Below are 27,396 nucleotides of genomic sequence, written 5' to 3'. Positions count from 1 at the left end.
CTTTATCCCGTTCTTCCTTTCCTCTGACTTCTGAAGGCTTTTCTCCTTTAAATCTGCCATCTGTGTGATCAGAACAAATGATGCCTCACCCTGTCTTAGCTGTACCTCATTGCTGCTAAATGATGGACCTTACAGCTGTGTTTGATTTTGATGGCTCCTCTCTTCCACTGAGTTTAGTCAGCCGTTTTCGCTGATATAGAAGACAAATGGCAACAAAATGATCATTTTTTTTATTGTGCCCTATGTTTAGAAGAACCTGAGGCAATGATCTACTTAGTAGTAGTCTCAAATGTGATATGATAGAAGGTGCAGCCTTCTTTAAGTCTTTCCTGCCTGGGTGGATGATAGTTCTGTAAAAATGCCTGCTTTTTGCCTGGGGAAATTGGGAATCTTGTTTGAAGGAGAGGGGCAACACAGACTCTTTTCTCTCTAGATGGCAAGTTATTCTCTTTAGGTAAAATCAAAGAGTCTTCTCCTCTAGTCTATGGTTCCTTGTTGCATATATCAGGGCTCCTCTTCCCTGGAGGCTTTGGGATAGCATGCTGCCCTGCTGTAGGGCACAGTTTAGGCCTGGAAGGTTTGCTTGGGAGACAGCCTACATACAGACTAGATTCTGGTCAAGGGAATGCTTTTCTCTTTGCTGCAGAGACATCGGGAAGATGTTTCATGAAGCCTTGCTGGCCCACTTCATAACTGTGTTCTGGATGCTGTTTAATTGCACAAAAACCCTGTTACTAGTTCTGCAGGAGGATTGAGGTGCTTGGTATCTCCTTGTTTCCTTATAATCTGCTGGCATTGGTATAATTCCTCTTTTTTTTCCAGGAGGACATTTTGTCTGCAAAACCTTTGACCTATTTACTCCATTCAGTGTGGGACTTGTTTATCTGCTGTATTGCTGCTTTGAGAGAATTTGCATCTTTAAACCTGTGACAAGCCGCCCTGCTAACTCGGAGAGGTGAGATGCTTGAGCATGAGGGTCTACTAAAGAAAACCATCCTCTAAATACAGTGATAGATGGATTTGGGTAAGCCTCATGGAAGCTTTGTGATCTGCCTCAGTTAGCAGCTGTCTTGGAGGATGAAACATTTTAGATGTTTAGCGAATTACGGACAAGGTAAAGATGGTATTTGCCAAATTGCCTTTATGGGAAGGAAGCTGTGGAACTGGATATATAACAAATCCTATTTTGCATAAAACAACTATGGTTTCAGTGAAGCCAGGGGATATATAAGAGGTTGGACATGAGCTGGCACTGTGTGCTCACAGCCCAGAAAGCCAGTGGTATCCTGGACTGCATCCAAAGCAGTGTGGCCAGCAGGATGAGGGAGGGGATTGTGCCCCTCTGCTGTGCTCTGGTGAGACCCCACTGCAGTGCTGCATCCAGCTCCGGGGTCCCCAGCAGAGGAAGGACTTTGACCTGCTGGAGATAGTCCAGAGGAGGAACACCAACATGATCAGAGGGATGGAGCACATTTCCTGTGAGGAAAGGCTGAGAGAATTGGGATTGTTCAGCCTAGAAAAGAGAAGGCTGAGGGGTGACCTACCTGGTGCCTTCCAGTACTTGAAGGGATCCTACAAGAAAGATGGAGAGGGACTTTTGCCAAGGACATATAGTGACAAGAGAAGAGGGAATGGATTCAAACTAAAAGAGAGTAGGTTTAGGTTAGATATTAGAATGAAGCTCTTTACTGTAAGGGTGGTGAGGCACTGGAACAGGTTGCCCAGAGGAGCTGTGGATGCCTCATCCCTGGAGGTTCAAGGCCAGGTAGGATAGGGGCTTGTGAGCAACCTGGTTTAGTGTCCATGCCCAGGGCAGGGGATTGGAACTGGATGATCTTTAGGATCCCTTCCAACCCAAACCATTCTATGATTCTGTGATATAATCTGTGCTTTCATTGTACCTGTCAAGTTTAGCAGAATTGATTTACTACTTGAGGGAGATCTTGGGGGTTTACATAGGGTTGCATTTCCCTGTCTTTGCAGAGCATAGAAGATGTATGATGACTCAGTGATAGGTGAGATTGCATCTTCTTAGGGATATCCAGGAGGAAAGAGTTCCTGTGATTTGGGAAACTGTCTTTATAATGGGAGTGTGGCAGAAAAGTTGGCTGTGTGAAAGAACTGAACCCACCTGATCTCTCTGCCTTGCTCTGCAGGTACGTGGTATGCAAAGGCCTGAAGTCAGGGATTGATGATGTGCGGGATTACCTCTTCACAGTGAACATCAGACTCAACCAGCTGCGCAATTCTGATGTGGATGTGAATCTTATTGTCCCACTGAATGTGATCAAAGACAACCAGGATTTCTACAATTACATCGTCCAATCCAATGAAAAGTGAGTTACTATGGGTCATGAGGGCTGCTGGCTGTAGGCAGATTCATTTAGCATGGCTTTCAGGTGTAACTTCCTGCAGTCATGGAAGTACTTGTTGATGCTGCCACACTGCTCTGCTTTTGTTCCCTGAGAGGCTGAGCAGAGCAGGGGGACTCTGTGCAGACAGAAATGCTGTATTACTGTTAGTGACTGGCTTCTGAGTACTGTGTAGAAAAGAAAGTACTGCCTAATTAATTCCAGTGATCATCCTGTCAGTTTGAATCATGTTGGCTAAGATCCCTCATTGCTCTGTGAATCAGACTGGCTTCCCCCTGTTGTCCCAGCACTCTTTCTTGTTTTGAACAGTAGAACAATCTTGGTGGTGATTAATTTGCTCCCTGACTAAAACTTTTCTTCTGTTTTAGCCACTGCAAAGTTCAGATAAAGGCACTAGCCAAAATTCGTGCCTTTGTTCAAGACACGTGAGTATATTCCTCTGGCTTTTGGTGAGGACTGAATTAACCTACTATTAATGAATTGCTTTGCCCTTGTTTAATAAGTTCTTGATTTGAGCTGGTACTTGTCTTGGCCTTTGGGGCCAGGAAAGTGAAAAGTGCTCTTAGGTAGCTCAGTTTGTGTGTCTACCTGAGTTATTTGCAGAGACATGTGGGTGGCTGGAGGAGTCCTGAAAATTGATGGTCTGTTATCACCCTTGTTGAGAAGGCTTCCTTGCATTGCATGATTTCCAGTTACCATAAGTGAGCTTGCTTCTTAGCAGGAATGTAAGCAGAAAAACTTGCAGCTATTATGTTCAATTCAACAGTAACCATCCAAGTTGAGTGTGGTTCACAGTTGTTCGTTTTTCCAGGGGCAGTTCAAAGCATCTAAGTTATAGACCTAGAATTACCTAAAGCTTGACATTAATTTCTTGCATAAAACTAAAGCCATTGCAATGTTCTCCTGCCACGACTCTTCTGTTCAGGTGTTATTCAGACGTAATACATGGTGGAAAGCTGAGTGCATATGGTAGTTAGGAATTGTCTTAGAGCCGATTCTACCTTGACACTGTTTTTTGTATGGTTTTCAGCAGATCTTCACTGTTATTCTTAAGTAGGGCTGTATACCCAGCTCTTGGAGATTAGCATAAGTTTGTACTAATACATAACTTATTGAAAATATTTATACCCAGTGGTACTTTCATGGAATGAAGTGATGGCTGATAGTCAGAAATGCAGACCATGAAACAAAGCTAAACACAGGAACTGGAGGGTGGGGAGGGAAGGCAGCATCCTCTTTTGTACAACCTGTTGTGGAGCAATTCATATTTGTTGTTCCCAAGCCAGATGCTGAAAGTTCCAAATTCCATAGGGCTGGGATATATAATGCTGTAAGATCAAGGAGGTTTCACCATCTTAACAGTCTGCTGTCTTTCTTTAGAACACTGAGTGAGCCCCGGCAGGCTGAAATCCGAAAGGAGTGTCTCCAGCTGTGGGGGGTAAGTAAGGTGTCAAGCAGGCAGACTGTGCAGTGACAGAAGAGTGGAGCTGCAGTACAGATAGGCCTTTCTAGACAGATGTTTAATATCTTGTCTTGTGGGAAAGTCAGAAACTGTTTCAAGCTGTTTATGTAATCAAACAGGATGTCCCTGATTTATTGTGTATGGCTTAACTGAGCAGGCTTCTTTGCAGTTGAGAATATTTCAGTGTACACAGAGTGAACTCAGCACCTAGATCCCAAGCAGCAGAGCTCTCTAAAAGGTCTTATGAGTCTGCAGATTCTGTTTCCTGAGCTTTTGACTGCAGTAGGGCCATAGATATGACAGTTTCACGGGCGGATTGTGTGTTTTTGATGAAAAGGTATTTCATCAAAATATATGTGAAATCAAAGGTTTAGATGAAATCTTTCTGGAGTTGCCAGTTGGTTTGTGTGAGATGTGGTATACCTACATTAAATTTGGAAAACTCACGACACACTATATTTGCCACATGACATCTCTTCTTCATCTCTAATCCCAAGAGGAGCAGTTTCAGGGGCAGGATGTTGTGTCGTATATTGAAACCAGAAGTGTTTCTTTGAATGTGCCAAAGAATAACACTCAGTATCAATTGTTTGGATTTGTTTTCAGATTCCTGATCAGGCTCGTGTTGCTCCTTCATCTTCAGATCCCAAGTCCAAGTTTTTTGAGCTGATCCAGGTGAGACCTTGCCTAGAGTCCTTTCATACAAATACAACTTTTTTTTCATATTGGAATTAAGAGATGAAGAAGCTAGTCCTGGATTATTGTTTTGTGTAGAAGTTGTGTTTACCTGCCTGTTGATGTATTGTGTCTGTCTTGCCTTTTCCATACTTTGCTCTTTAGGGCACAGACATTGATACCTTCAGTTACAAACCCACTCCTCTGAATTCCAGCACACTGGAGAAAATTCGCCAAGTGTTAGATTACCGGTGTATGGTGTCTGGAAGTGAGCAGAAGTTCCTCTTGGGGTTAGGGGTAAGTGCTAAAAAGTTTTGCTGATTAATTTCAGTGCTACTATTCTGCCTTGCAGTTTCATCCCATCCTTTCTTGTCCTTAAAGGCCTGAAAGAATCCCCATCAGTAGTACCTGAGACTGCTAGTTATTTATGTTTCTTTCTCCTGATGTCACTGCTTTTCACACTAATTAACCCTGTTTCTGTAATCTCAGCCTATACAGAGACCTGCACTCCTGCTAGTGTCTCTAATTATCTTCGCTGTCCTTTTAAAGGTGTTCTATTTCTGGTTCTTTGTGTGGATGTGAAAAGTCACCGGCAGATTAGAATCGGTGTTTTTGTTCCTTTGCTGTAGAGGTTAAGGTTCGTCCTTAAAACTTATGGTAAAGAAACTGCCTGTGACAGCCTAGGACAAAAAGGTTCTCTGAGGGTTGCTCTGCAACCTCTCATTAGAGGTCTCTTCTCCACCCCTGCCCTCAGGAAGCCTTGGCTGAATCTGACTCTGTCTTTATGTACAGAAATCACAGATCTACACCTGGGGTGGTCGCCAGTCAGATCGCTGGACAAAGCTGGATTTGAAAACTGAGCTGCCACGAGATACTCTTCTCTCTGTGGAGATTGTTCATGAGCTGAAAGGAGAGGTAAGAGCCTACTCTCTCCCTTACCATGTTGCTGCAAATACAAAGAGCAGTTTCACCTAATCTCTGTAAGATACTGCAGAATAAATGTTCCATCTGTGTCAGGTCCAAGTTTTTCTTTTTTGTATATGATCTTTAGAGTAACTATTTTGGATTAAGTTCCTTCTTTCTGTCCAGTCCTAGAGATATAAACTTTCAACACTGTTTTGAAAACACTTTGGACCTGATGTGTTGCTGTTCTATGTGGAACGGCAGATGACATTGCCACCATGACTGAATGTGTCTGTGGCTCTTTGGGTACATAACTGCTCAGTAGTGACTGCAGGCTATGGGGAGAAGACCTTTGTGGTATATTCACAGTGTAAAGTGAAAAATCCCAGCTGCCTGGGAGTTCCCCTGTCCTCTTGCACTTCAGATGAGGATACTGTAGTGCACTGGGCTTTGTGATACCTGATAAGGCACAGATAGCTGGTGATGGCAGCTGTGGTCCCACCTGCACTCCCTCCCGTAAGACGCAACTGGGTATTTGAGATACACCAGTTCTTGGAGGATGCCATGCTACAGTTTAATGGGCAGCAGGGAATTTGTGTGTTTCTAGTATCTGGAAAGGTGCCTTCTTGCTAGAAGAGATGTCCTGTCAAAAAACAGGCTCTAAATCAAGCTGAAATATCAACAGTCTGAATAATAAATCTCTGTATTGCCCTCCTTAGGGGAAAGCCCAGCGAAAAATCAGTGCCATCCACATCCTGGATGTGTTGGTGCTGAATGGCAATGATGTTCGAACACAGCATTTCAACCAGAGGTATGTAGGGTCTGGAGAAGCTTTTTTCTTGTACGTGAGTAGGAGTGACTGGGAAACAGTGATTAGACAAAAAGCAGAATGCTGAGCACAGGGAGACAAGTGCATTCAGCTGAAACACTGCTATAAAGATGAACTGTGAATGAAGCTGCTCTGAACTGAAGTACATATGGGCTTTTCCAACTGTGTCTTCTCTGTGTATGAGGGCAGCTCTAGCTTCTTTCTTAGTGTAGGATGAGCTAGGCATGGCTAGGGTAAACTGACCATTCTGGGAATATAAATGAGCATAGTTGGTAACTGGCTGAGGGAGAAAGAACCAGCCCCTCCGTTTCCTTCCTCAGGGACATGATGTCTCTGCTAGTCCTACTAGCCTAATAAATATATCAGTGTTCAACAGCATGTGGGCTTTTAGAGTAAGCTATGGAGACTCATTCCTAGTGGATAATGGGCAGTATCACTGAGCACTGAATTGGGAGGGTGGGGTGAAAAGAAGTCTTGCTAGACCCATTTGGCTAGCAGTGGAGGCAGTCTGGGTGTCCTGAGTTGTCTAATCAGTTACTCTGTTGAGACTGTTACCTACCCGCTGTGCCAAAGGCCTCGTTAAATTGCTGGGCTCTCTTTCCATGTTCATTCAGGATTCGGCTGGCAGAGAAGTTTGTCAAAGCTGTTTCTAAACCCAGCCGGCCAGACATGAACCCCATCCGGTGAGTGACACCTCCTTCCCTCAGCTTGGCATGTGTTGGTGTCAGTGTGTTGGAGGACCTGAAGGGGAGTCACATTTCAGGCTGAAATTCGTAGTTGTGTTATGTTCTTTGGAAAGAGGCTAAAAGCTTTTTATATATTTAAGGTAAATACTGTTAACAGAGAAGTTGTGCCCTCCTTTCACACGTCAAACAGTAAAATTTTCATCATAGGTGGATTGGCTGGTGTTGATTCCAAATATGTGTGATTGTAGGTCTAGCACCAGTGAGCTTAATCATTGCAAAGAATTCTATGTCCTTGTCTGCCCTGAAGGGTCAGCAGCAGTACAGTGATGCTGACTGTTAGTAAATGCAGTACTAAGCAGCATCTGTGAGGACAAGGCTTTGGTTACAACCTCCAGGAAAGTTCCTGATAAAGGCCTTCAGCTTTGGTTGTCTCCTGGCCTTCCATTTCATTAATTCTACTGCAGTGGAGCATGAGAGCACCACTGTGAGGGTGTCAGATATGTATTGTGGACAAAACAGCTTCTCATACAGAAGCTTGAAGTGCAGCAATATTATGAAAGAATTTGGAGGAAGGGAAAGAGGATGTTCTCCTTGATGGCCTGATGAAAGATAGTAAGTGGAATCTCAGCCTAATGACAACAGACAGTTGTAATAATTGGAGGAGCCCAAAATGTTGGGGAAAGCTGAGGTGAAGTGAGAAGGAGAGCTGGGAAAATGGATTGTAGAGGGGTCATTTGCTGCTCCTGTGGAAAGGTGTTAAAGTGTTCCTGCTGTGCTCTTTGAAGCCTAATGCTTGTAGCAGTATGTGGGAAATGAGTGGTTAGGGTGTCTGATCAGAGGCAGTGCTTTTTCAACTTACTGATTGTTTTTCTGTGTCTCAGAACAACAAAACCAGTTTGATGTAATGACAGAATGATGACTCAAAAGAATCTTCCCTGATTAAAAAAAAAGGAAGTTCTTTTTGCCTCAGGGTAACTAACAAGTTTGTGCCATCTCTGAGGATAATGGTGAAGATCAGGTTGTTTAATTTTACTGTGAGGCCAGCATGCTGAGGCCAGAACCTGCCTTGGACTGACCTTGGTCAATTTATCTGATGGGAAAACAAAAGCATTTGACTTTCACTGGTTTTACTTTTCTGTGTAGTCAATCTGAGATAAAAATGCACAGCTTCCTTAGTAGCAAGGATGCTTATCTACTGCTTACAGCAATCCAACCATAAGGATGCAGGTGTCAGGTTTTCTCAAGCCAGGAAAAACTAGGCACTGAAGCATACGATAGAAGAGAAGGGTTGTGCCTGGCTACCTCATGCTGTATAAAATCAACCATTTGGCTGCTCCCTGTAGCTGGGCAGAAAAAAAAGCACAGTTTAAACTTTTTTGAAATAATGTTTTTGACTTTTCTTCCCAGAGTGAAGGAAGTATACAGATTGGAAGAAATGGACAAGATTTTTGTGAGGTAAGCAATTGGTGCAAATAAAGCATCAGGGCCTACTGAGGTTATCAGTCACTGGTGCACAGGAATGGGAGGGATGTTCTGATCTGTGCTAGAGAAGTCATGAAGAAAGAGCTGTGAGAGCTTGTGGTGGCTGCTGCTCCTGAGATGCTGCTGACTCAGAGCATCATTCTGCTGCATTCTGATGCCATAGATGTGGCCAATGCACTTCGTAACAGCTGGAGCAGCAACAGTGCTTGAGATTGGGTGCAGAAGTATCAGTGGCTTCTCAGTGGCTTGAATGGTCAAGAATTCACACTTGAAATAGGAATACCATTTGGATTAATTATGGTAGCTCATCACAGGTTTTTCACCACAACACTCAATTTGCAGTCTGATCTAGACAGGTCTGACTGGTTTCTCTTGTCCTTTGTGGGAAGGCAAAAACCCAAATTCTTCAGGATGTGATGATTTGGTCCTGTCCTGTGCAGTGCTTTCAGTTCTCGCTGTGACACTCTGGAGAAGGGGTGCAGGTGGTGCGATGTGTGCACACGCATGGTAAAGGAAGAGCCAATCTCCATCACTGCCTTCTCTCAATATTTAGGTTAGAGATGAAAGTCATCAAGAGTTCAGGGGGAATGCCGCGGCTGTCCTACACTGGCCGAGATGACCGGCACTTTGTGCCCACAGGACTCTACATCGTACGGACTATGAACGGTAGGAAGAGAGAGTCCCCACTCCCTCTCAGCTGTTCTTTGTCTCTCCAAGTGAAAAGTATTGACCAGGCTTGCTCACCTTGTAACTTGGTAAAAAATTAATGGCAATATTCCAGTGGCTAGAGACTTAAGTGTTTGCACGTAATGTAGCTTGGATTTGGGTAAGGTTTAGGGTGTTTAATATAATAGATTTTTCTGTTGTGGGTTGATTAGCTATTGTGTGGGTAATTCCATTTCTTTACATGACTGATTAACCTTCTTTTTTAATGAGATAATAATTTTTCATCAAGATGTTTTCCAGATTAATAGGACTTGGAAATACCCTATTTCAAATGTCAACTTCTAAATGGAGGGAGAAGGGATTTTTCTCAGTGAATAGAGAACAGCTTGGGAAGCAGGTTGTCCTGGGGGAAGGAAGGAAAAAGGAGTAATGGAAGGATCACAATTCTCCTCCCTAGTTGCACTGTATTTCTTCTGTGATTTTTTTTCCCCCTTTTATTATCTGTGTGATCCCTGTAACCCTTCTGCTAGATCCCTGGACAATGGCATACAGCAAAAATTTCAAGAAGAAATTCTTCTTCAACAAAATGACCAATGTAGCGACATACAACCTCCTTCCTGAAGCCATTGCACCCTTTCAGTGAGTATGAGCCCGAGCTGAGGCTATGGAAGGGTATCTGTGTGCGAGTGTATGTGTGTGTGCCTGGGTATTGGGAAGGGAGCTCCGGAGTGCTGTGTCCTTGCAGTCGTTTGCAGTGCAAGCGCAGCTGGTCGCCAGCAGGGTGTGCTGCAGGAGCCGGCACCTTCTCAGGTTCTCAGGAAACTGCTGATGTGGAATCATGGATTTTGCAATTAATGGCTATGAATAACAAACATCCCACAACTTTGTTCTGCTGTCTGCAGCAGACTTACTGAACCTTCTCCATATGGGAAAGTAGAAATTGAGCCCGGCAGCTGTAGTTTGCTGCATCTCTGTATTTAACATGTTTGGTTAGAAGTTGCTCATTTAAAAGCAAATTCCAGTTCATTTAGCCCAGGCTCTGCAATAACCTGTGGGAAGCTGGGAGCTTTTTTTTAAGAGAGTGAAAAACAGTGGCTCCTTGGGAAAGGATAGAGGCTTGTCATTGGACAGTCATTAGCATTGTGGCTGCTGAAAACCATCTGTATCTACTGAGTGCTAGGCTGAGGGCATTACCCAAGTGCAGCAAATCCTGAGTCTGATGCTTCAGGGCTCCTGGGTAGAGATGTTCTGCACTACCACCATTACCCAGGACTGTGCTTCTGAGTGAGAACTTGATATGAAATAGCACTCCTGATTTTCTCACTTTGAACCTCCTTACCTGTCTTAGAGCAGCACTTTCAAGAATCCTTAAGCTTTCTTCATGTGGTGAATGGCAGAACAGGCCTAAAAAGAGAGGCACGTGATGCTTTTTCCCTCCATGTGTCAGGATGTGGTTACTTCTGCCTATGTACTCTGAAATAGGCCAGGATGAACCTACAGGAATGGCTGAGGAGGTGGAGGGAGTGCTTGTGTGGGACTCCAGAAGGGATGTGTTGTGGTTAGTGAGTACTAATATGTCTATAATTAGCCACTGACATGTGCTCTTGTTGCTGTGCTAGTACTGCTTTGTTAGAACAGAAGCACTAAATAAGCTATGAATATTAAGTGTCAGTAATTGTACAAAACTAAAGGCTGCTGTGTTGGAAGTAATTAGCAGCTCTGATTTCATTATAGCTGGGACTGTGTTGATGCAGTTAGGGAGGGCTGTCCTTGATGGATGGAGTTGGGAGATGGTATTGTAGGACCAGAACTCTCAGCAGCCAAGCAGAGCTCAGTTATTTCACACGAGGGGAAGGAGGGAATGTTTGTAGCTGCTTTTGTACAGTGGGAAGTGCTGTTTGTTTGCAAAGCTCCGTAGGACAGCTGTTACTGATTATAGTAGGTATGTGGTGAGTGATTAGGTTGCTGCTCCTGGCAGATTTTCTAAATTCTTCATTAAGGCCTTTCCATTGCCTGCAATGACAGTTTCATCCTCTGAGAAACTTGGGGGGAGGTAGGTTTTTTTCCCTAGTGACCTGACTCCTTCCAGCAAATACTGAACTGAATTTGAGTGAAGGTAGAATTAACAAGTTTGTTTCCATGGAAATCTCTTAGGCTTGGCTGTTGCTGTACTTTGAGGGCTGTAGAGTTTGTAAGGTGAATGAATGAACGCCCTGGTCTTTTCTAAGGCACCTGTTTGAGTATTTCTGCGTGGCTCCCATTGCAAGGGCAGCTGTCTCTGGCTGGGATGAAAGTGTTTTCCTTTCCCTTCCCTGACAAACTAATCTTGCTCTCCTCTCTGCCCACAGTGTTTGCCATTACAGCCGCCTCTTCTGGGAATGGGGGGAAGGTGTCAAAGTGCACGACTCTCAGAAAAGACAAGATCCAGAGAAGCTATCAAAGGAGACTGTCCTGTCTTTCATCCAAGCACACCACCCCTAACCCTGCTCTCTTGAGGGTGCAGGGAGGGGCTGAGCCCAGCTTGGATTCTTTGGGGACTGATGGGACTGGGAAAGCTCCACAACTTCTATCCTGGTATTCTCCAGAGCTGATTTCCTGGAGATGATAGAACCCAGAGGGTGGTATGCAGAAGGCACAGGATGAGGCTTTACCCTGGTAGTGTATATAAGAATACAGCCCAGGTAGCACCTGGTGCCAGGGTACCCAAGGTGACTCCTGGAGCCGAGGCCTAATGTCCTTTTGTCCTGACCTACTGCATGAGGCCAAGGGGCTGGCAGCTTTCTTTGCTCCTGTTCAAATGTTCAGTAAGGTTTGTGGAGCTCTGTGTGTGCCAGAACTCCCCAGGCTTCTGCTTCTCTTGCAGTGTGGGACGGAGCAGAGATGTTCTGATGGCAGAGCTGGTCAACAGCACATTGAAGCAGCCCTGCATTGTTCCTGGCAGCTGTCTCCTTGGCCTTGTCAAAGGCTACACAATCCAGTGGAGGGTGTTAAGTCTTTGTCGAGCTGTGGGCAAAAGTTATATATTCTTGTCGGTGTCTCCAACACTTCTGTTTATCATGGCACTCAGCTAGCCACTGGCAGTTCTTATGTGATGGGCAAAGGCCAATGCAGGTGATGAGTAGAGTTCCTGGCACAGATCTGATGTGCTTACACCTCTGCAAGCTGCTGTGACAAGGATTTCCCCTCTCCAGGTTAGTGACTGATGCCAAGCCAGCAGCCTGGGACTAATTTGTGAAAAGGTACCATGGTTGTTGTACGTGCTTCATGGTACTTCTGAGACCAAGGTGCTTTGGTTCTTGGTACTCAACATTATTACCTAAACCTTCAGGGAGGAAAGTGGATGTGGGAGGAAAGACACAGAAAAGCTAGGATGCTGAAGTTTCTGGAAGAAATAAATTATGGGAACGTCTAACTTAGTTAAAAAGACCCAGGGCTTCGGTAGAAAGGTATCTTGATTTTAACCATGTTGGTTAATCAGAAGAAATCCAGTCCCCTGACTGTGCCCACTGGAAAAGTTACCAGACTTCCCTTTATAAAAATCAGAGTGGCTTTGAAATCCTCTGTATCTCATTTGGCTCTGGAACTGCATTTGGGGTGAAGGCACAGAGCCAGGAAACTCTCACTATGGCATTTGTGTCAAGACTTCTCCACGCACTTCTGTGCCAGGCTCAAAGTTGGCTTCTGTTGTATGTTTTACCTTCACTTCTGGCTTCCATGGCACTTTGCCAAGTCTTCCGCACAAATCAGAAGATAACACATAGTTGAATGCTTTCGGACAAGCAGCAAAATAGCCCCCTTTGTTTTTGTTTCGTTTTTTGTTTGTTCTTGGCTTGTTTTTAAACACTGACTGGCAGTAGGGAGAAAAGTGATTTAGGGGTTTGTCTGAACTGTGCCTTAAGGAAAGCTATAGTTCTAGAATCTATAGCAGATGTTTAGACTGTGTCTTTTTCTCCACATCCATATGAATGATTTGAACAAGCCTGTGCAGCAAAACAGAAATTTTCACTTAGACACAGGTCTGTTGAAGCAGTGGAAGGACTGCCGGCTAATGCATCCTCCTAGCTGATCTGTAGACCCTCTCTGTTCTCAAACATTGGTAAAACGTGTATGAAAGAAATGGTGGCTCTTCCCACTAAACAACAAGAGGTGTGTCACTGGTAGTTTTGTCTTGACAAAGGCACTTCCATGAGGGATGAGGAACAATCTCTCCCAGTGGGCAATAAAGTACCTCAACCTCTGGTGTCCAGGCCTGTGTGTACAGTTGGCTTTTTAAGCCAACCAGCAGTTTGAGTTTTGAGGACCTCTGTGGACTGCCTTGAGGCTGTTCCAGTGCCAGCAACGCATGCTGCTCCCTCTGCCAGGCTCCTTTGTGGAGTGTTGTGTCCTCAGCTCAGGGCTTTGACTCCTGGTGGCTGGCAGACAGAAGTGTGATAGGAAGTAAGCTAGGATCAGTGTAGACCTTGGAGGGTACAAAAAAACCTGGTCAGTCTGCAGGCTAGCTTTTATGAATGGATACTTTATTTACTCAGTTGTCTCTAGTTCCTCATTTTAATTTGCTTTTATTTTTGATGCACTGAACCTTGATTCTGAATCTCCCTTCAAGAAGGCAAGCATGAGCCACCCAGCTACTTGCTTCCCTGCTAAGGGAAGAGGGAAGGGGAGGTGAGGAAGGTCTTGCTGAAGGGAGTGTGTTTATGTATGTTAATTGCACAATGTATTGTTATTAGGCTTTGTATCATTTTGTGTTGAATTCTATGCTTTCATGTTCTATTACCAATACAGGCCCTTTGGTTGACAGCAGTGCTTCTTTCCTTTGCTTCCCACAAAATTCTGGCCAGCAGTGTGTGCCATTGTGGCAACAGAGAAATGCCCGGCAGAGTTAAATTTTCAAGGCAGTCCCTTTTAAAGGTTTTTGTGGCAAGTTAGAGCATTGGAATGAGCGGGCACTACAGGGGACAGTTTCTAGCACTCCTGCAGCATGCTAGGATCCTGTTCCACTCAAAGGAAGTACATTCCAGGCCACAACAGACCAGTAACCCACTGTTGAGACCTCACTGACCAGGGGGTTAAGTGCCTAACCCAGTCTAGGCTTACCATGGTGCAACGTGTGCCAGTAGGGAGATAGCAGGATGAGAATAAAGCAGTGACTGAGAAACAGGACACAACAGAGAAAAGAAAACCAACCAAAAAAACAAATCAGGAAATTAAAAGGCCAAAAGTCAAAATAAATTTATTTTATTTAAAGCTCTACAGAAGCACTTCTATCTCTGGGGGTTGATAGTAAATTCTCTTCTGCAAGCACTGATTCTCAAAGGCACAAAATGGCTGCCAAGCTCTTACACACTGGAGAGGTAGGCAGATCTTCTCACAGCCCAGGCACCCAGATCTCAATGTGGATGCTACCTGCTTGCAGAGATACCTACATGCTATCTGCTTTTGTGGAGGTAGGATTCCTTTGATCCTGGAAGTCAGGGTGGAGGAGGAAGCATCTTTAGCTCAGCTCTGGGAACATATAAAATCACAGTACTTACAGATTACCCTTTGAATCAAGGGCTTGGTCCCTTCAGTTTATGGCTGTGGCACAGGAGCCAAGAAGATGGTGGGTATTCCACCTGGGCTGGGCAGAAAGCGCACCTGTCTGCTATTACAAAGATCCTCTTCAAAAGGGAGAATGCATTGCCTTCCTGGATCAGGCTGGATGGTCCTGACTGTGTTTTGAGCAAGATGGCACCACCTTGAGCTCTGCTTGACCTGATTTCCAAGCCAAGTGTGCTGTGATTTCTGGTTTGTCTCCTGTCCTCGATTTGCAGAGAAAAATCTTCCCTACCACAAGGCTTGGAGACAACAAACAAGAACAGTAATTTGAAATGCTGATCCTCACCCTTGGGGGAGGCACAAAGGTGAGAGGAAGAAGAGCTCCTTGCAGGAGTCATTTGTGCAGCAGGGAGAATTCTTGAGCGCAATCACATTGTCCAGCAGGCGTAAATAAGAGCAATCAGCAATGCCATGGCCACAGCAAGGGCAGCATTCTTGCGATTTTCCTTACGAAGCACACTCAGTTCTTTCTCTGGGAAACAAACAGAAGACTTGCCTGTGAAGGTTCTTCATGTTGCAGCTACATCTCCTTTCAAAACTCTCTTAGAAGCACAAAGCTACCTTGGCCACAGGCAAAAATTTTGGGAGCAGTATGCAAAGCTGCCAATTATGGGATATGCTGAATGGGAATTAACTACCCAAACTAGCAGGAACCCTTTCATTTTCTCTCATCCTGGCACTCGTCATAGCTGTGCTTGGGAATACTTCAGTGCCAGACCAGTTCCTGTTGGCAAATAACATTGCTGTAGGCATCTACTAAGGACAGACTGTCACTAGAATAATTGTTTGTTCCCTAAGAGAATGAAGGACACAGGAGGGCAGAGAGCTATTTCTGCTATCTTCTACATGTAACAGTGTGGTAGCTCCTTCTAGTGCTAAAATTTAAATACAACTGTGGCCACCTTTGAATGTCGCAGAATCTGTTGCTTACACCTCAGAAGGATCAGTGTGGAAAAGGTCTGAACCTGGACACTCTTATTCTCTTGGGGTCTGAAGCTTTTTAGAGATAGGTTGCTTTCCCTCACCCTGCTTTACATAAGAACCACAGATGCAGAGAGAGGAAGACAGTGGCTACTTCAAGTGTGGAGTCTTGCCAATCTCCATTTCTGTCTGGTTCCCTTTACCAAAGATGAGAACCCCACTCTTGCTAGTTCTGTTCCACAAAACTTTGCTGGCTGGTACAGGCAAGCAGTGAGGCCTCCAGCCTTACACACTGCATGGGCAAACAGCAGTAAGTGTTTGGCAGGCAGGGTTGGGTGTGGACTGTCTCCAGAGAGACTGCTTTTGTTGCGGAGTTCATCTGCAGTGACTGCACAGGTTACTGCCTCTATAGTTTGCAAAAGCAGCCTCCAGCAGTTCCCCAAGTGGTGTTGGTAATAAAAACAGACTTTCAGCTGTTCTTTCTGCCCCCGTTCTTCACCTAATACAAGCATTCTCATGCAACACAGAGCAATCTGCTTGAATCTGCAAGGCCACAAAGGAGATGACAGGGTCACATAAACTCATGCACAGCAGTGCCAGCTTAAACTGATGCTGGCAATGCCATTGTCAGCAGCTGCAGTTCATGGCCTCCAGTGCATCAGCTGGAATAAGGAAAGATTTAATCAGAGCTCATAGCAGTGATGTCACCATTAGGTGAGGCTGTTGCTGCTGTCTGAGCTGCTGTCAGACTGCTCTGCTGCTGCCATCAGGGATAGCTGACTGCTGGCTGGTAAAAGGATGGCAGCAATTTTCAGTCTTCTGCTGTCTCTAGTGGTAGGCCCTTAGGGAACAGCTTTCAGGCTGTTTAAAGTAAATGTTAGTCTTCTGGAAACAGTCCTCTAACATGAGTTATAATTACAAATTTGCTGGCCATACCCCAGGTTTCAATGCTCTAGACCTAAAAGAATACTTGTGCCTCTTCCCCTTGTGTGAGCTCTGGTGCCTGCACAGCTGCAGAGTATTGCCAAGCAGATAACACACTGATCAATACCAGGAGCCTGATGATGTCCCAAGCAGCATCTCTAGTGGCTGTCAAGTGTGGTATCTCAGAGGGACTCTCTAACTGTCTACAGCAGGACTTGCATCAAGGAAAGACCCTGGCTCTCTAGAACTGCAGGTAGCACATCAGTGTGAATTGCTATGCTCTTGTGCTGAGTGGCCCCATAAATTGATGCAGTAAGAACCTTCCCCAAGGAAGGTATGCTTTACTACATTCCTGATAGCACTTACCTTCTTGCCTAGCAAGCCTCTATTAGGGAAAAAAAAAAAGGTTGGGGGTAGGGATGTTAAAAGCTACTTGAGCCAATCTGTTAGCTATGATTATCTAAAGACTGGTAATTTGGGGTCTGTGGAAGGGGCATTTTCTCCCCTTCATTAGCTGATGCTTATTTTTTTCCCTATGGTAGTACAGCTCAAGTAGGAGGATGCAGCCTCCTGTTGTAGTATGCTGACTACATCTCCATTAGTCTAGCTCCCTTTGGTTGAATCTAAATTCAAAGGCAGAAGTCAGAGGTGGCAGGAGCTTGAAGACAAAGCTAAGCTGCAGCACTGATCCCATCCTGCCCAGAGGGACCATTTTTAATGAAGCTCTTACCATAGTTGTCAGCTTTGGTCATTAGTAAGTTTCTCTCTCTCTCCAGTGACTTTCTGTAATGAGAAGAGGAGTTCATTACCTGCGAGGCACAACACAGCCTATTTCTTTGCTTACATGATGGAAGAGAGACTGTCCCCACTGCTGGGGATATCTGCTCACAGAATGAGCCCCTCACCCCTCCCTGTGGAAGGGTGACAGTTTAGAAGTACCCAGTTGTGCAAGAGAAGAGATGCAGCATTTTAGATTATTTTTTCCTTCCCCCAAACTGCTTCCTATCTCTCCTTTCAGGAGAGCAGTGTAGGCAAACAGCTAGAAAGGGCTCTTGGATCAGTCCCCTACTCTAGTTCCCCCCAGGTGAGGCAGGAAGTTCTCACACAGCTGTGGGATGAGGTGGGGTCCCTATATGCTCTCTGGAGGATCCTGCCCCTCCACCACATCTGGCTTAGTGCTGGAACAGTAATTCTTCTCACCATTTGAAGCTGGGATCCCTTTGTCAGAGGTATCCAATTTACAGAAATTGGCGAACTCAAAAAAACAAGCTGAATCCAAGCCCAGTACCAACCAGTTATTAGACTTAAGACTCATAATAACAGTAAAGACGAAGTCAGGCCAACCCAGCCCTTGTCTTAAACTGCACAAGATAATTAATTGATATACAGTATAAAATATAAACCCAAAACAAAATTCCTGAAAGCAGCAGTGTTTCCATTATGGCAGTGAGGACACAGTCTTTTCAGACTGTGCACATAAATAAACATGCACTAACAAATTATCTCCTCATTCAGAGAAGGCAGCAAGTGTACCAGAGTTTGTTGTTCCCCTTGGGGCACAGCAAGAACAACCTGTAGGAGGAAAGAGATCCAAATCTATGTATACAGCTAGTTAAGGGAGGGCAAGAAAGCAAGCTACGTCAGGAGCAGCAGGAGAGGAAAGGGCTCTTAAAGAAAACTGGGGAAAGGCAAGGTGGAGAGCAGCCAGGAGGAAGTGAGAAGATAGATTTACCAACATGACTGAGCTGCTACTTAGAAACTTGCCTTGTGAAGAGAGTCAAGGGAAGCAGCTTTGAGAATGAGACATGAAGAAACCATGACAACTGAACTTCAAAGTGGGAAAGCAGAGCTCCTCTTTGTGTGCTATGCACTGAATTGATAATTTTGATCACGGTACCTTCCCTCCAGGGTTTTTCAAAGGGTCTGGGATAGGACAATGGAAGTTCTGTTTCTATTTCCATAGAAGCTGTAAAATTCATAGGAGGCCCCAAGAATCCCAATTCATAATTCTTTGCTCTAGGCCCTATATTTCAGGCAGAAACCATTAAATATCCCATCCTGTCAAGTTATCATAACTGTAGGTTTAGTTGTTGGCCACCTAAGTACCAGATAAAGAATACAGACAGTAAACAAGGAGAATTTAGGCCAGAAAAGGATTGCTGAGATGAGAGGCAGGAGGAGACAGGACCCTGTCTAAATATGGAGGGGGATATAAAACTCCTGTAAAGGAGGACAGGGAAGTGCAAAGGAGAGTTTAACAAAGAAGTTAAAGTGAGCCTGGTAAGTATCAGGGGATGGAGACATCACTATTGCTATGATCATTTCTAATGGGGTTCTAGAGGACAGTATTGTAGAGCAAGCACCAGCATCATCAGTAGTACTCCCTGGGCCTATGATTGAGCTTCCCAGCCTTTTTTTGCGAGGAGCAGAGCAGTAGGATGCTAGTGACTGAAAAGATGTCCTCAAGCAGAGAGATTGGAGAATCAAGTGGGAGACCTAGGATCTCTTGCTTCATACTCAAGAGAATAGCAGGTTCTGCCTGTGTTTGCTACAAAAAATCCAGGCCAAAGTCCTTGCTTGAGTCCCAGCTCTAGAAGCCAACAGTTGCTGCCTCTACAGCAGCCACAGGTTTCAGGGGAATTGTCCCTCTTAGCTTTCCCAAGAAAAGCCAGTGTGTCAATACATCCAGACACATTAGCAACGCAGGCACAGATATTTTCCCTCAGCTGCTTCTGCAGCTGGATCCCAGCCTGGTTTGGCCCTCAGTAGTAGTTGCTGCACATCTCTTGATTGAATTTGGGTGCCTTCAGCAAGGCTTGAGCAGCAGCGTGCAGAAAACCTTTGCCAGACTCACAGAGCAGGTTGGTAACAGGCCAGGAGCCAGGTCTGCAAATGAACTGGCAAGTTTGAGGCACTACTTGTCTGGTTGTGGCACAGGCTGGAGTCAGGCTGTTAATAAATTACAGCTCGCTCTCTATATTATCGCATTTCTCACAGGGGCAAGTTCCCCAAGAAAGCTCCAAGCTGGGGGAAAAGAGTCTTGTCATGGGGAAATCACACATTCTGACCCCTTCAAGAGCCCTTGCTTGGTCCTACAGCAGGATGGCAGCTAGCTGAAGTGCACAGACAGAGCTGTGAAAGGAGCTGGTCAGCAGTACCTTCCTTCGGGGCTGAGCTTCTCCCTGCGCAGCTTAAGATCCACCTCTTCCATGCTCTGTCTGCAGCGTGCCAGCTTCTCCTCCAATCCATCAATCTGAAAAACACACACCAGTCACTGTCATTTCTTCTCCCAGCTTACAAGGAACCATTCCCACTCAGATGGTGGCAGCTCAGCCACTCCACCTTCTTCCTCCCCAAATCAAGGGAAGAACCCCGTATCTCTGTAGAGATCACAGCACAGAGAGCTCATCATCTCCCAGATCAGCCTGTATTCTAGCCCAGACAGCGGTAACATCATCATCCCAGACACACCCAAGCCAGCCCTGACACTGCCTATTGTGTGGCTGGCCAGCACTCTTTTGCTAGGATCTGATCCTGTTCCAGGCTGTTCTAGTTTCTTTGCGTGTAGGTCCACAATTAGAGGATAAAAGAGAGACACTGGCCTAAACCAAAGCCTGAAGGACAAGGTCTTCATTTAGCCCTGTGAATGGATGTAGAAATTCATGGGATGTGACTACAAAGCTGTCTGGTTGGGTGAAGAGGGAACAAAAGGATACCTACAGTCTCTTACCCAACTGCATCTACAACAGCACAGGAATCTGCACAGTATGCTCGAGAGCATTTGCCACTGCCTCCTTCAACCTGTACCAAGTGTTGGCAGCAACATATTTCTGTGCAGAAAAACGTTGGTTAGCTCATTGTGTCTCTTCATCAAGTATCCCAACAGCCTGAGTCTTCCTGTGGAGGGGAGTAACCACAGAGGGTTGATTTCCTTGTGTGCAAACAGACTGCCCAGGAGGGAATCCCACCATGGGCAGCAGTTCTGGGAATTATTCCTCTCTTCTGCCTGGCAACCACAGCGTAGACATCTTGAGGAAAACTTTATCTTTCAACCTTGCTTCCAGCAGGGAACCAATGGGACTAATCAGGTAACATGAACACAACAACCTACCTGAAAGAAAACAGCCTTGGTGCACTGAGGTGGCAGTGACCTCTCTTTTGAGCTACTTAGTGCAACACTCCTGCTGTGCCTGGTTCTCCAGGGAAGGCCAAAGCTGGCAGCATGGCCTCTTTGTGGTGGGAGCGTTCTCCAGACGCTAAGAGGGAGCAGAGTCCTGGTTAAAGGTGGAGTGAGCTGCCTGGACTCCAGCCTCAGAGACAGCCCAGAGCACAAACACACTCATAAACAGTAATAAGGAAAACAAAATCAAAGGTAGCGATCCCTAATTATTGCTGCTTTGGGATCAGCTCTGTTCTGATCAGCTCCTGTTAATGAGCTCATTAACAATCTCACACCTTCTGCTCAGGAAAGGCAGGCAAGCATTATAACTAAGCAGGACGAGAGAGAAGAGGCTTGACATAAAGCAGACCATGAAAAGAAGTTTAACCAGTCAGTTAAATAGGCTGGAAGGAGCACAGCAGAGCTGGGGAGGGGGACACATATTGGAAAGCTCAAATAAATCTTTGATTTATCAGATAGTAATTTCAAAGTCCTGGGTTATTAGGCAACTCTGCCAGTGCTGTTGAGATGCCAAACTCCCCAGAGGCACATGCACAGCTTCCTGAGCCCAAGGGGAGCACCAAGGCATATCATCTGATCCCAAAGCTCAGGGAATAGCACTTCTGTGTTTGACAATGCTTGGGTTTGCCTGGATGAGGGTAGTTGTCCTCCTCCATTCCCAGCTGCGCCAGTTAAGAATGTTAACTCCACCTGCTCATTGCTATGTCATCCACTACAACTCAGTCAGCATGATGCATTGCCCCAGTCTGCTTCAGGGCCAAGGAAGGACTTCACCCAGGCCAGCTCTGACCACACTTATCAGCAAGTTAATTTAATAGCAGAGTGCAGTAGAGCAGAGGTGGGGTGTTGGTCCAGTCAAATTTAAGAATTACCATCTCCCTCACCAGTTCCTATCATTTGCAAATGGCTGTTTCTGCTCCCTTAGCTGTTGGAAGCCCTTCCATGCACACACAGCAAAAGATGCTTCAGGGTGTGTTAGCTGGCTCCTCCTTAGCCAGCACCATGGCTGCTCTGGATATACATTTAAAAATACTGCTAAATAATATGTTAATGAATTAATTAGTTAGTCAGCTGCCAACACCACCACTAAATTATCCATGCCACTGCACTCCTATCCTCTCCTCCAGAACTGCTCCTCCTGCTCAGTTTGCAGTTGCTGTCACTAGTACATTCTCTGCCCATACTTCCCTCATTCATAAGACTTAACAAGAGTATATTCTGCTCAACTTTGTCAGTGCTTTGACTTTCTGCTGACTAAAAATCTCCAGATTCCACATAATACTTTAAAGTTTCAACTGGTTTTACTGCTCTTAAATCAAAACCCAGGTTTGGGTCCCCTGCTGGAGAGCAATAATTTGCTAATAAAACACATGCCCTGAAACTGCACCATCAGCTGTGCTGAGCTGGGGGCACAAGGGACAAAAAATAATCAGAAAAAAAAAAAGGCAAGGAAGGAGGAACAGATTGCTGAATGAACAAAATACTTTTCTTTCAGAATCTCACTGCTGCTTTTCTTCTGGCTAGTCTGGGTTATTAGGGGTTCTAAGAAAGGACAAGAGTGAGGATTCACAGATGCTGTCCATTCACTGTGTCCCAGCTTTCCCACTTATAAATTAAGACAATATAATCTGCTTCCTGAAGGCAGCTCATTTGAGTAAGAAGCCTCAGACATCGACCCAAACTATGGGCAGAGCACTATCCTGGTATGTCAGTGCCATTGCCTTGCTTGGCATTTAGGATCTGCTCCTGGAAGCCAGGAGTCTCTTGCCAACTCAGCCATTCAGGTAACTCTTCACTGCAGGACGGAAGACAGAAACAGAAAATAAGCACAGGGAAAAATCAGAGTAATGCCTGGGAACTACTGATTACTCTCTGGGCTGCTGAGGAAACTCCTTGGGGGGCCATAGTCCGTAAAACTGTAGCACAAGAAAATCTGTAGAGCTTTGGCATCATTCCCTGCTGCAGCTAGCTCTCCAGGACAGCCATCCTAGAAGCAGATGCTTCTATCTGAGCTTGCTGTGGATGGAAAGCTCTCCCCCTCCTACTAAATAACACGAGGTTAGTAGGTGTATGTACCTGGGCACACTGGAAGCCTGCAGAAAAACAAAGAGCCAAGCTCGCTTACCACCCCTGCACTTCACACTGCCTTATCTTTTTAGTGGCAATCTCAGCACAGTGCCTCCTAAGTTGCAAAGATGAACCCTTCCTCCTTTCAGCTCTCCTCTCCTTGAAGGGGATCCTCGGGGACAGAGCTGAAATGCAGCAAGCAGAAAGCTCACATGACAACTCCTCGGGTTCACACAGATGGTAGCAGGGACACAGGACTTCATTCACAGCAACATCTTTAAGTAGTTCCAGTTAAAAATGGGGAGTGAAATGTGCTTCACATCCAGGCAGCAGATCTGAGCACACAGAGCTGCCCTTCTGAAGCTCCTCAGGAGACACTCCAGAAAGTCAAGTCCCAGCAGCTTTGGATGCACTCAGGGATCTAAGACCAGATGCCTCCTTGGCTCCACAGGTATGACAAGGCATTCAGGTATTTTTGTTGAATTCTGGCAACGCTTGCTCGTGATCTGGAAACCTTTTTAAACCAGAAAGACCTGGAATGGATTTCAATCCAAACTGACTTACATGCTTATTACAGATTCCATTTGTTGGGACCATCTTGGGCAGGGAGCCCAAAATGCCTCACATAAAGGCAGAGACAAAGAAGTGAAAAAGAAGCAGCTTTGCTTATAGAATTGAGCTGAATCCCATTTAATACATTTTGTAATGAATTAATGAAAGCTTTCTTTCCAGCAGAAAGGCTAAAAGCGCTTTTCAAGAACTGGCCTCCACCCTCTGTTTTTATGAATTCCCTAATTAAGATACTGGCAAAGAGCCATATCACACATTCGTCGACATCCAACAGCATTAGGTAATGAGGTTTTTGTCTTCTGACCCTCATAAAACAGATCAAAGCCAACTGAAGAGGTGGGGGCAAAGAAAAAACCCTTTCCTGAGCAGTCTTTACATGCCTTGTCACCTGCCAGCACACTTGAGCTGTTCTTTCATGGAAGAATTAATGGTTCCTGCATCCACAAATTTGGCTAGATTATTAAAATCAGTCCAGCAGAGACAAATTTTGTTTAAATTCAAGAGCTAACTTGCAGTTCATGGACACGCTTCCATTTTCTCCATGCTCTTGGAATAATTTTGCATGCTGGAAAATCATTTCACAGACATTCCGCCCACAGCATGCTTGGAAATATTTACCAGATAAGCTAGTAACAGCAGAGGATGATCCACCAGCAAAGTCCAAGATGACTCCTGCAGAACAACCCTGTGTGTTGCTAAAGGAGAAGAGGCTGGATCCTACCTACACCTCCTCCTTCAGCCTTGCAGGGACCATCTCGTTAGCCAGGGTCCTGCCTGAGCCCAGAGCAGGACCGCACACAGACCTGACCCACAGATTTTTGAATGTGAGTAAAAACTGTGTTGGCCTTTCCCCTACTCTTTATGCTCTGTCATAGACACTGATCAGCCATTGCCCTGTCAGAAGCAGCAACACATGTAACAATAGTTTCTACAAACACACACCTGACATTTTGCAGCCCTGGTACTGCCCGAGTGCAGGTGTTCTCCTTGCATTTAATGCCCTTTTCTGCCTCAGTGATTTTTTTTCAGTTGTTGCCTGAGCCCCAAGTATATTTTTAATGGCTACAACATCCTCTGGCAAGAAGTCTCACAGCAGATTATGGGAAAAACCAACCCCTCCTGTTTGTTCTGAGCTTGTCAGCTGCTGGTTTCATTTGATAGCCCTAACTTTGTATTGATAGCATATGTTTTTTTAAAGCCACAAATAGCATGCAGAGGATATAGACCTATATTGGGTCCCTTGCAGTCATGTTTTCCAACTTAAAAGGACCTGGAATGCTTGGTAGTTTCTTGAATAGAAGTTTTCCACACCTTTGGTCATCCATGTCACTCTCTTGAGTTAATTCCATTTTCACTATTTTGGTACAAAATGGACCAGTCTTGCCAGTTTCATTTTCCTGCTGAGTGTCCTCAAGAAAGTCCTATGCAGCTCAGCATTGTCAATAGGGCTGCCTATCAAAAGGCTAGAGCTATATGAAAGGAGAAGTGGCATGAACTTGAACCACCACCACATTATGGAACACATTTACATCTGTTTAAACCAGATCATATCAATTACATCTGCAATTTGTAAGTGCAAGCTAATCTGATAAGTGTCCATCTAGAAAATTGCATTCATTTAGCATCATGACTTCAGTTAAACAAGCATGACTCTGCCTAGATGAGGCCTTTCAAAGCTAGTCATGCATCACGTCATATTAAGACTCATTTGAAAAGTTTTCTTTACAATCCTAACAGCTCAGAAGGTAGTACTGAACAGAATAAAAGTTTAAATTATGAAACAAGTATCTTGGTCCTCATGCAAACTGAAACACAGCCCTCTCTTCCTGTGGCTTAAAGGGAGATTTTTCTTTCTTCCTCCATAACTCCTCTTCAGTACTGTTCTCATCATTGCAAGTGGAAAGAATTTTATCTTGTAGTAGTGTCTTTGCACTAAGAAATTTTCACCTGTAACACACCAAAAAAGAGTAGTTCTACAATCCTTTCAAAACTAGTATGTTCCATGATGAAAACTTCTAAAAAAACCCCCCAAAACTAATCTAAAGTTCCTACAATTCCTCAAACACTTTGCAAGAATTTTCTGTGGCACCTAAAAATCAGTCCCTTTTCATTCTGTGAACAGCAGGTTCCTAACAGGCTGAGCCTTTTTGCCACCTCTCTTTTTGTAAGGTAGACCCTACCATCTCTACTCTTCTTGTCTGCCACCTCTCAAACCACAACCACAAAAAAAATTGCTATTCAACTCTCCCTGCTAGGCTCACCAAAGGAAGCTTGGACAGTCAGCACACTCCTCTGGACTCCCTTTGGTGGTTATATTTGGGTTAGAGTGCCCAGAACTGTTTGCCTAATGAAAGTCTAACCAATGAAACAGACCAGAAAACTATAAACCGAACTTCCACTCCACACAGCAGGATGAGCGGGGATCTCATCAATACATATCTTAAAGGTGGGTATCAAGAGGATGGTGCCAGACTCTTCTCAGTGGTGCCCAGCGACAGGATGAGGAGCCATAAACTAAAACACAGGAAGTTCCACATCAACACAAGGAAGAACTTCTTTCCACTGAAGGTGGCAGAGCACTGGAACAGGCTGCTCAGAAGGCTGTGGGGTCTCCCTCTGGAGACATTCAAAACCCACCTGGTTATGTTCCTGTGTGACCTGCTCTAGGTGACCCTGCCTTGGCAAGGGGCTTAGATGAGATGATACCCAGAGGTCCCTTCCAGCCCAAAGGATTCTGTGACACTCACCTTTATATTACTAGCTGATGACACATATATGACAAGCCCTGCCATTTCCCTGGCCTTTCTAGTCTGGTTACCTTGGTCTGTTGTGCATGAAAAGGCTTCAGGACAGAGAGGTGACCAGTGAGATTCACTGAATCAATTCTGCCCCATTTCAGCTATTTGTGAGGAACGTTCAGGATTTACTGTCCCCACATGATCCACAACCCATGGACTTGAACTATGGGCTCTCCACTGCCTCCTCCAAGTCAGTCCAGACAGCACTGTTCAGTGCAGGAGCCAGAAAGATGTATGCTTCAGAGACCTTAACTAACACGACTCAGATTGTTAACAGAAATACAAATTTTCAACAGAGCTTACCAGCAGCCCTCCTGCCACCCAGGAGATCATAGAATGGGTAAGGTTTGGAGGGACCACAGTGGGTCATCTGCTCCAACCTCCCTGCTCAAGAAGAGTCATTCTTGAGCACATGGCACAGGTGGAATCTCCAGTGAGGGAGAGAAACACAAAACACTCAAGCACAACAATAAAAAGGCAGCTTTAGAAGGGAGGCATGCTCTTAAAACCCAGCCTTTCCCCTTTCTCCTCGCTGTGGTTCACAGACCCCTCACACGCTGGTTCACCACTGGGCTCCTCTCAAGAAGCAGCAGCACACGGCTGACTTCCAGCGCCGCACACACACACCGGGCTGGGGGCCACGGCCGGCCGTAGCACCCCCACGGGCACACACACCCACCGCCCCTCACGGCACTGGCTCAAGGGCTCGGCGGGAGCAAGGACACCACGTGCCATCGTTCAAGGCCGACATTAAGGATGCGGATCCAAGCCCCCCACTAGCCCGGCCGCGACAGCGGCCACCGCCCCCCCCACCTCACCTCCCAGGCCACGCTCGGCCCCGCTCGCCGCCTGCCCATGGTCCGGCCCCGCCCGGCCGCGCATGCGCAGGGCCGCCCCGCGCACCACCGCCCTGGTGCGGAGCCGCGCTGTGGGGCGGGCGGGTGCCATCTTGGGGAGGCTGCTGCTGCCCGCCCGCTCCGACGGGGCCACCGGCCCCAGCCCTGGGTCTGGCCCTGCGAGCCCTCTCGGCGTGGTTCCGACACAGCCGAGGGCGAGCTGCAGCCAGAGCGGTGCCTCCCGCGTTGTGCCAGTGCTGCCCGCATCCTGCTCTGCCCTGTCTAGTGGTATCGGATGAGGGATGGCTGGGGGAGCCAGCAGGCTGGGGAGCTGAGGTGGGACTTCTTGGTCATGCCTGGTCTTGCCTCTCCACCCCTCAGAGACCCCGGCTCCCTCGGGTGCTGTCAGTCTGGGCAGATCCGAAGTGGT

At 45.8% G+C, this 27,396-nt stretch overlaps 2 protein-coding genes across 3 annotated transcripts in view; one reads left to right on the top strand and one right to left on the bottom strand.

The window, feature by feature from the left end:
• Positions 1-13,872, top strand: part of CMTR1 (cap methyltransferase 1) — a 28,468-nt gene extending 14,596 nt beyond the window's left edge. For both annotated transcript variants that reach the window (XM_010391801.3, XM_039568778.1), the window contains 13 exons: positions 823-955; positions 2,157-2,336; positions 2,741-2,797; positions 3,753-3,810; positions 4,441-4,509; positions 4,675-4,806; positions 5,302-5,424; positions 6,132-6,223; positions 6,856-6,924; positions 8,335-8,382; positions 8,963-9,075; positions 9,606-9,714; positions 11,424-13,872. In XM_010391801.3, coding sequence (XP_010390103.1) covers positions 823-955; positions 2,157-2,336; positions 2,741-2,797; positions 3,753-3,810; positions 4,441-4,509; positions 4,675-4,806; positions 5,302-5,424; positions 6,132-6,223; positions 6,856-6,924; positions 8,335-8,382; positions 8,963-9,075; positions 9,606-9,714; positions 11,424-11,556 — 1,316 coding nt within the window. In that variant the 3' untranslated portion in view covers positions 11,557-13,872. The remainder of the gene's footprint in view (positions 1-822; positions 956-2,156; positions 2,337-2,740; positions 2,798-3,752; positions 3,811-4,440; positions 4,510-4,674; positions 4,807-5,301; positions 5,425-6,131; positions 6,224-6,855; positions 6,925-8,334; positions 8,383-8,962; positions 9,076-9,605; positions 9,715-11,423) is intronic.
• Positions 13,873-14,279: 407 nt separating this feature from the next.
• CCDC167 (coiled-coil domain containing 167) lies at positions 14,280-27,020 on the bottom strand. The gene is made up of 4 exons (XM_039568779.1): positions 26,949-27,020; positions 19,674-19,768; positions 17,246-17,298; positions 14,280-15,142 (listed from the first exon to the last, which is right to left on the bottom strand). Exons 1-4 carry the CDS (start codon positions 26,985-26,987, stop codon positions 15,039-15,041), a joined length of 291 nt encoding a protein of 96 aa, XP_039424713.1. The 5' UTR covers positions 26,988-27,020; the 3' UTR covers positions 14,280-15,038.
• Between the last annotated feature and the right edge of the window lie 376 nt (positions 27,021-27,396).

The sequence above is a fragment of the Corvus cornix genome, chromosome 3 (assembly GCF_000738735.6).
Source record: "Corvus cornix cornix isolate S_Up_H32 chromosome 3, ASM73873v5, whole genome shotgun sequence".
NCBI lineage: Eukaryota > Metazoa > Chordata > Aves > Passeriformes > Corvidae > Corvus > Corvus cornix.
The sequence above is the reverse complement of the archived record's forward strand: the minus strand, read 5'-3'. Positions and strand labels throughout refer to the sequence as shown.

What these genes read in the sequence shown, in the direction of transcription:
- CCDC167 (XM_039568779.1), bottom strand. Translation starts at nt 26,987, where the DNA reads ATGGGCAGGCGGCGAGCGGGGCCGAGCGTGGCCTGGGAG. An exon ending in AAGCTCAGCCCCGAAGGAAG is followed by an intron (nt 17,299 to 19,673) that starts GTACTGCTGACC and finishes TTCTCATTACAG; the next exon opens with AAAGTCACTGGAGAGAGAGA. An exon ending in GACCAAAGCTGACAACTATG is followed by an intron (nt 15,143 to 17,245) that starts GTAAGAGCTTCA and finishes TTTGTTTCCCAG; the next exon opens with AGAAAGAACTGAGTGTGCTT.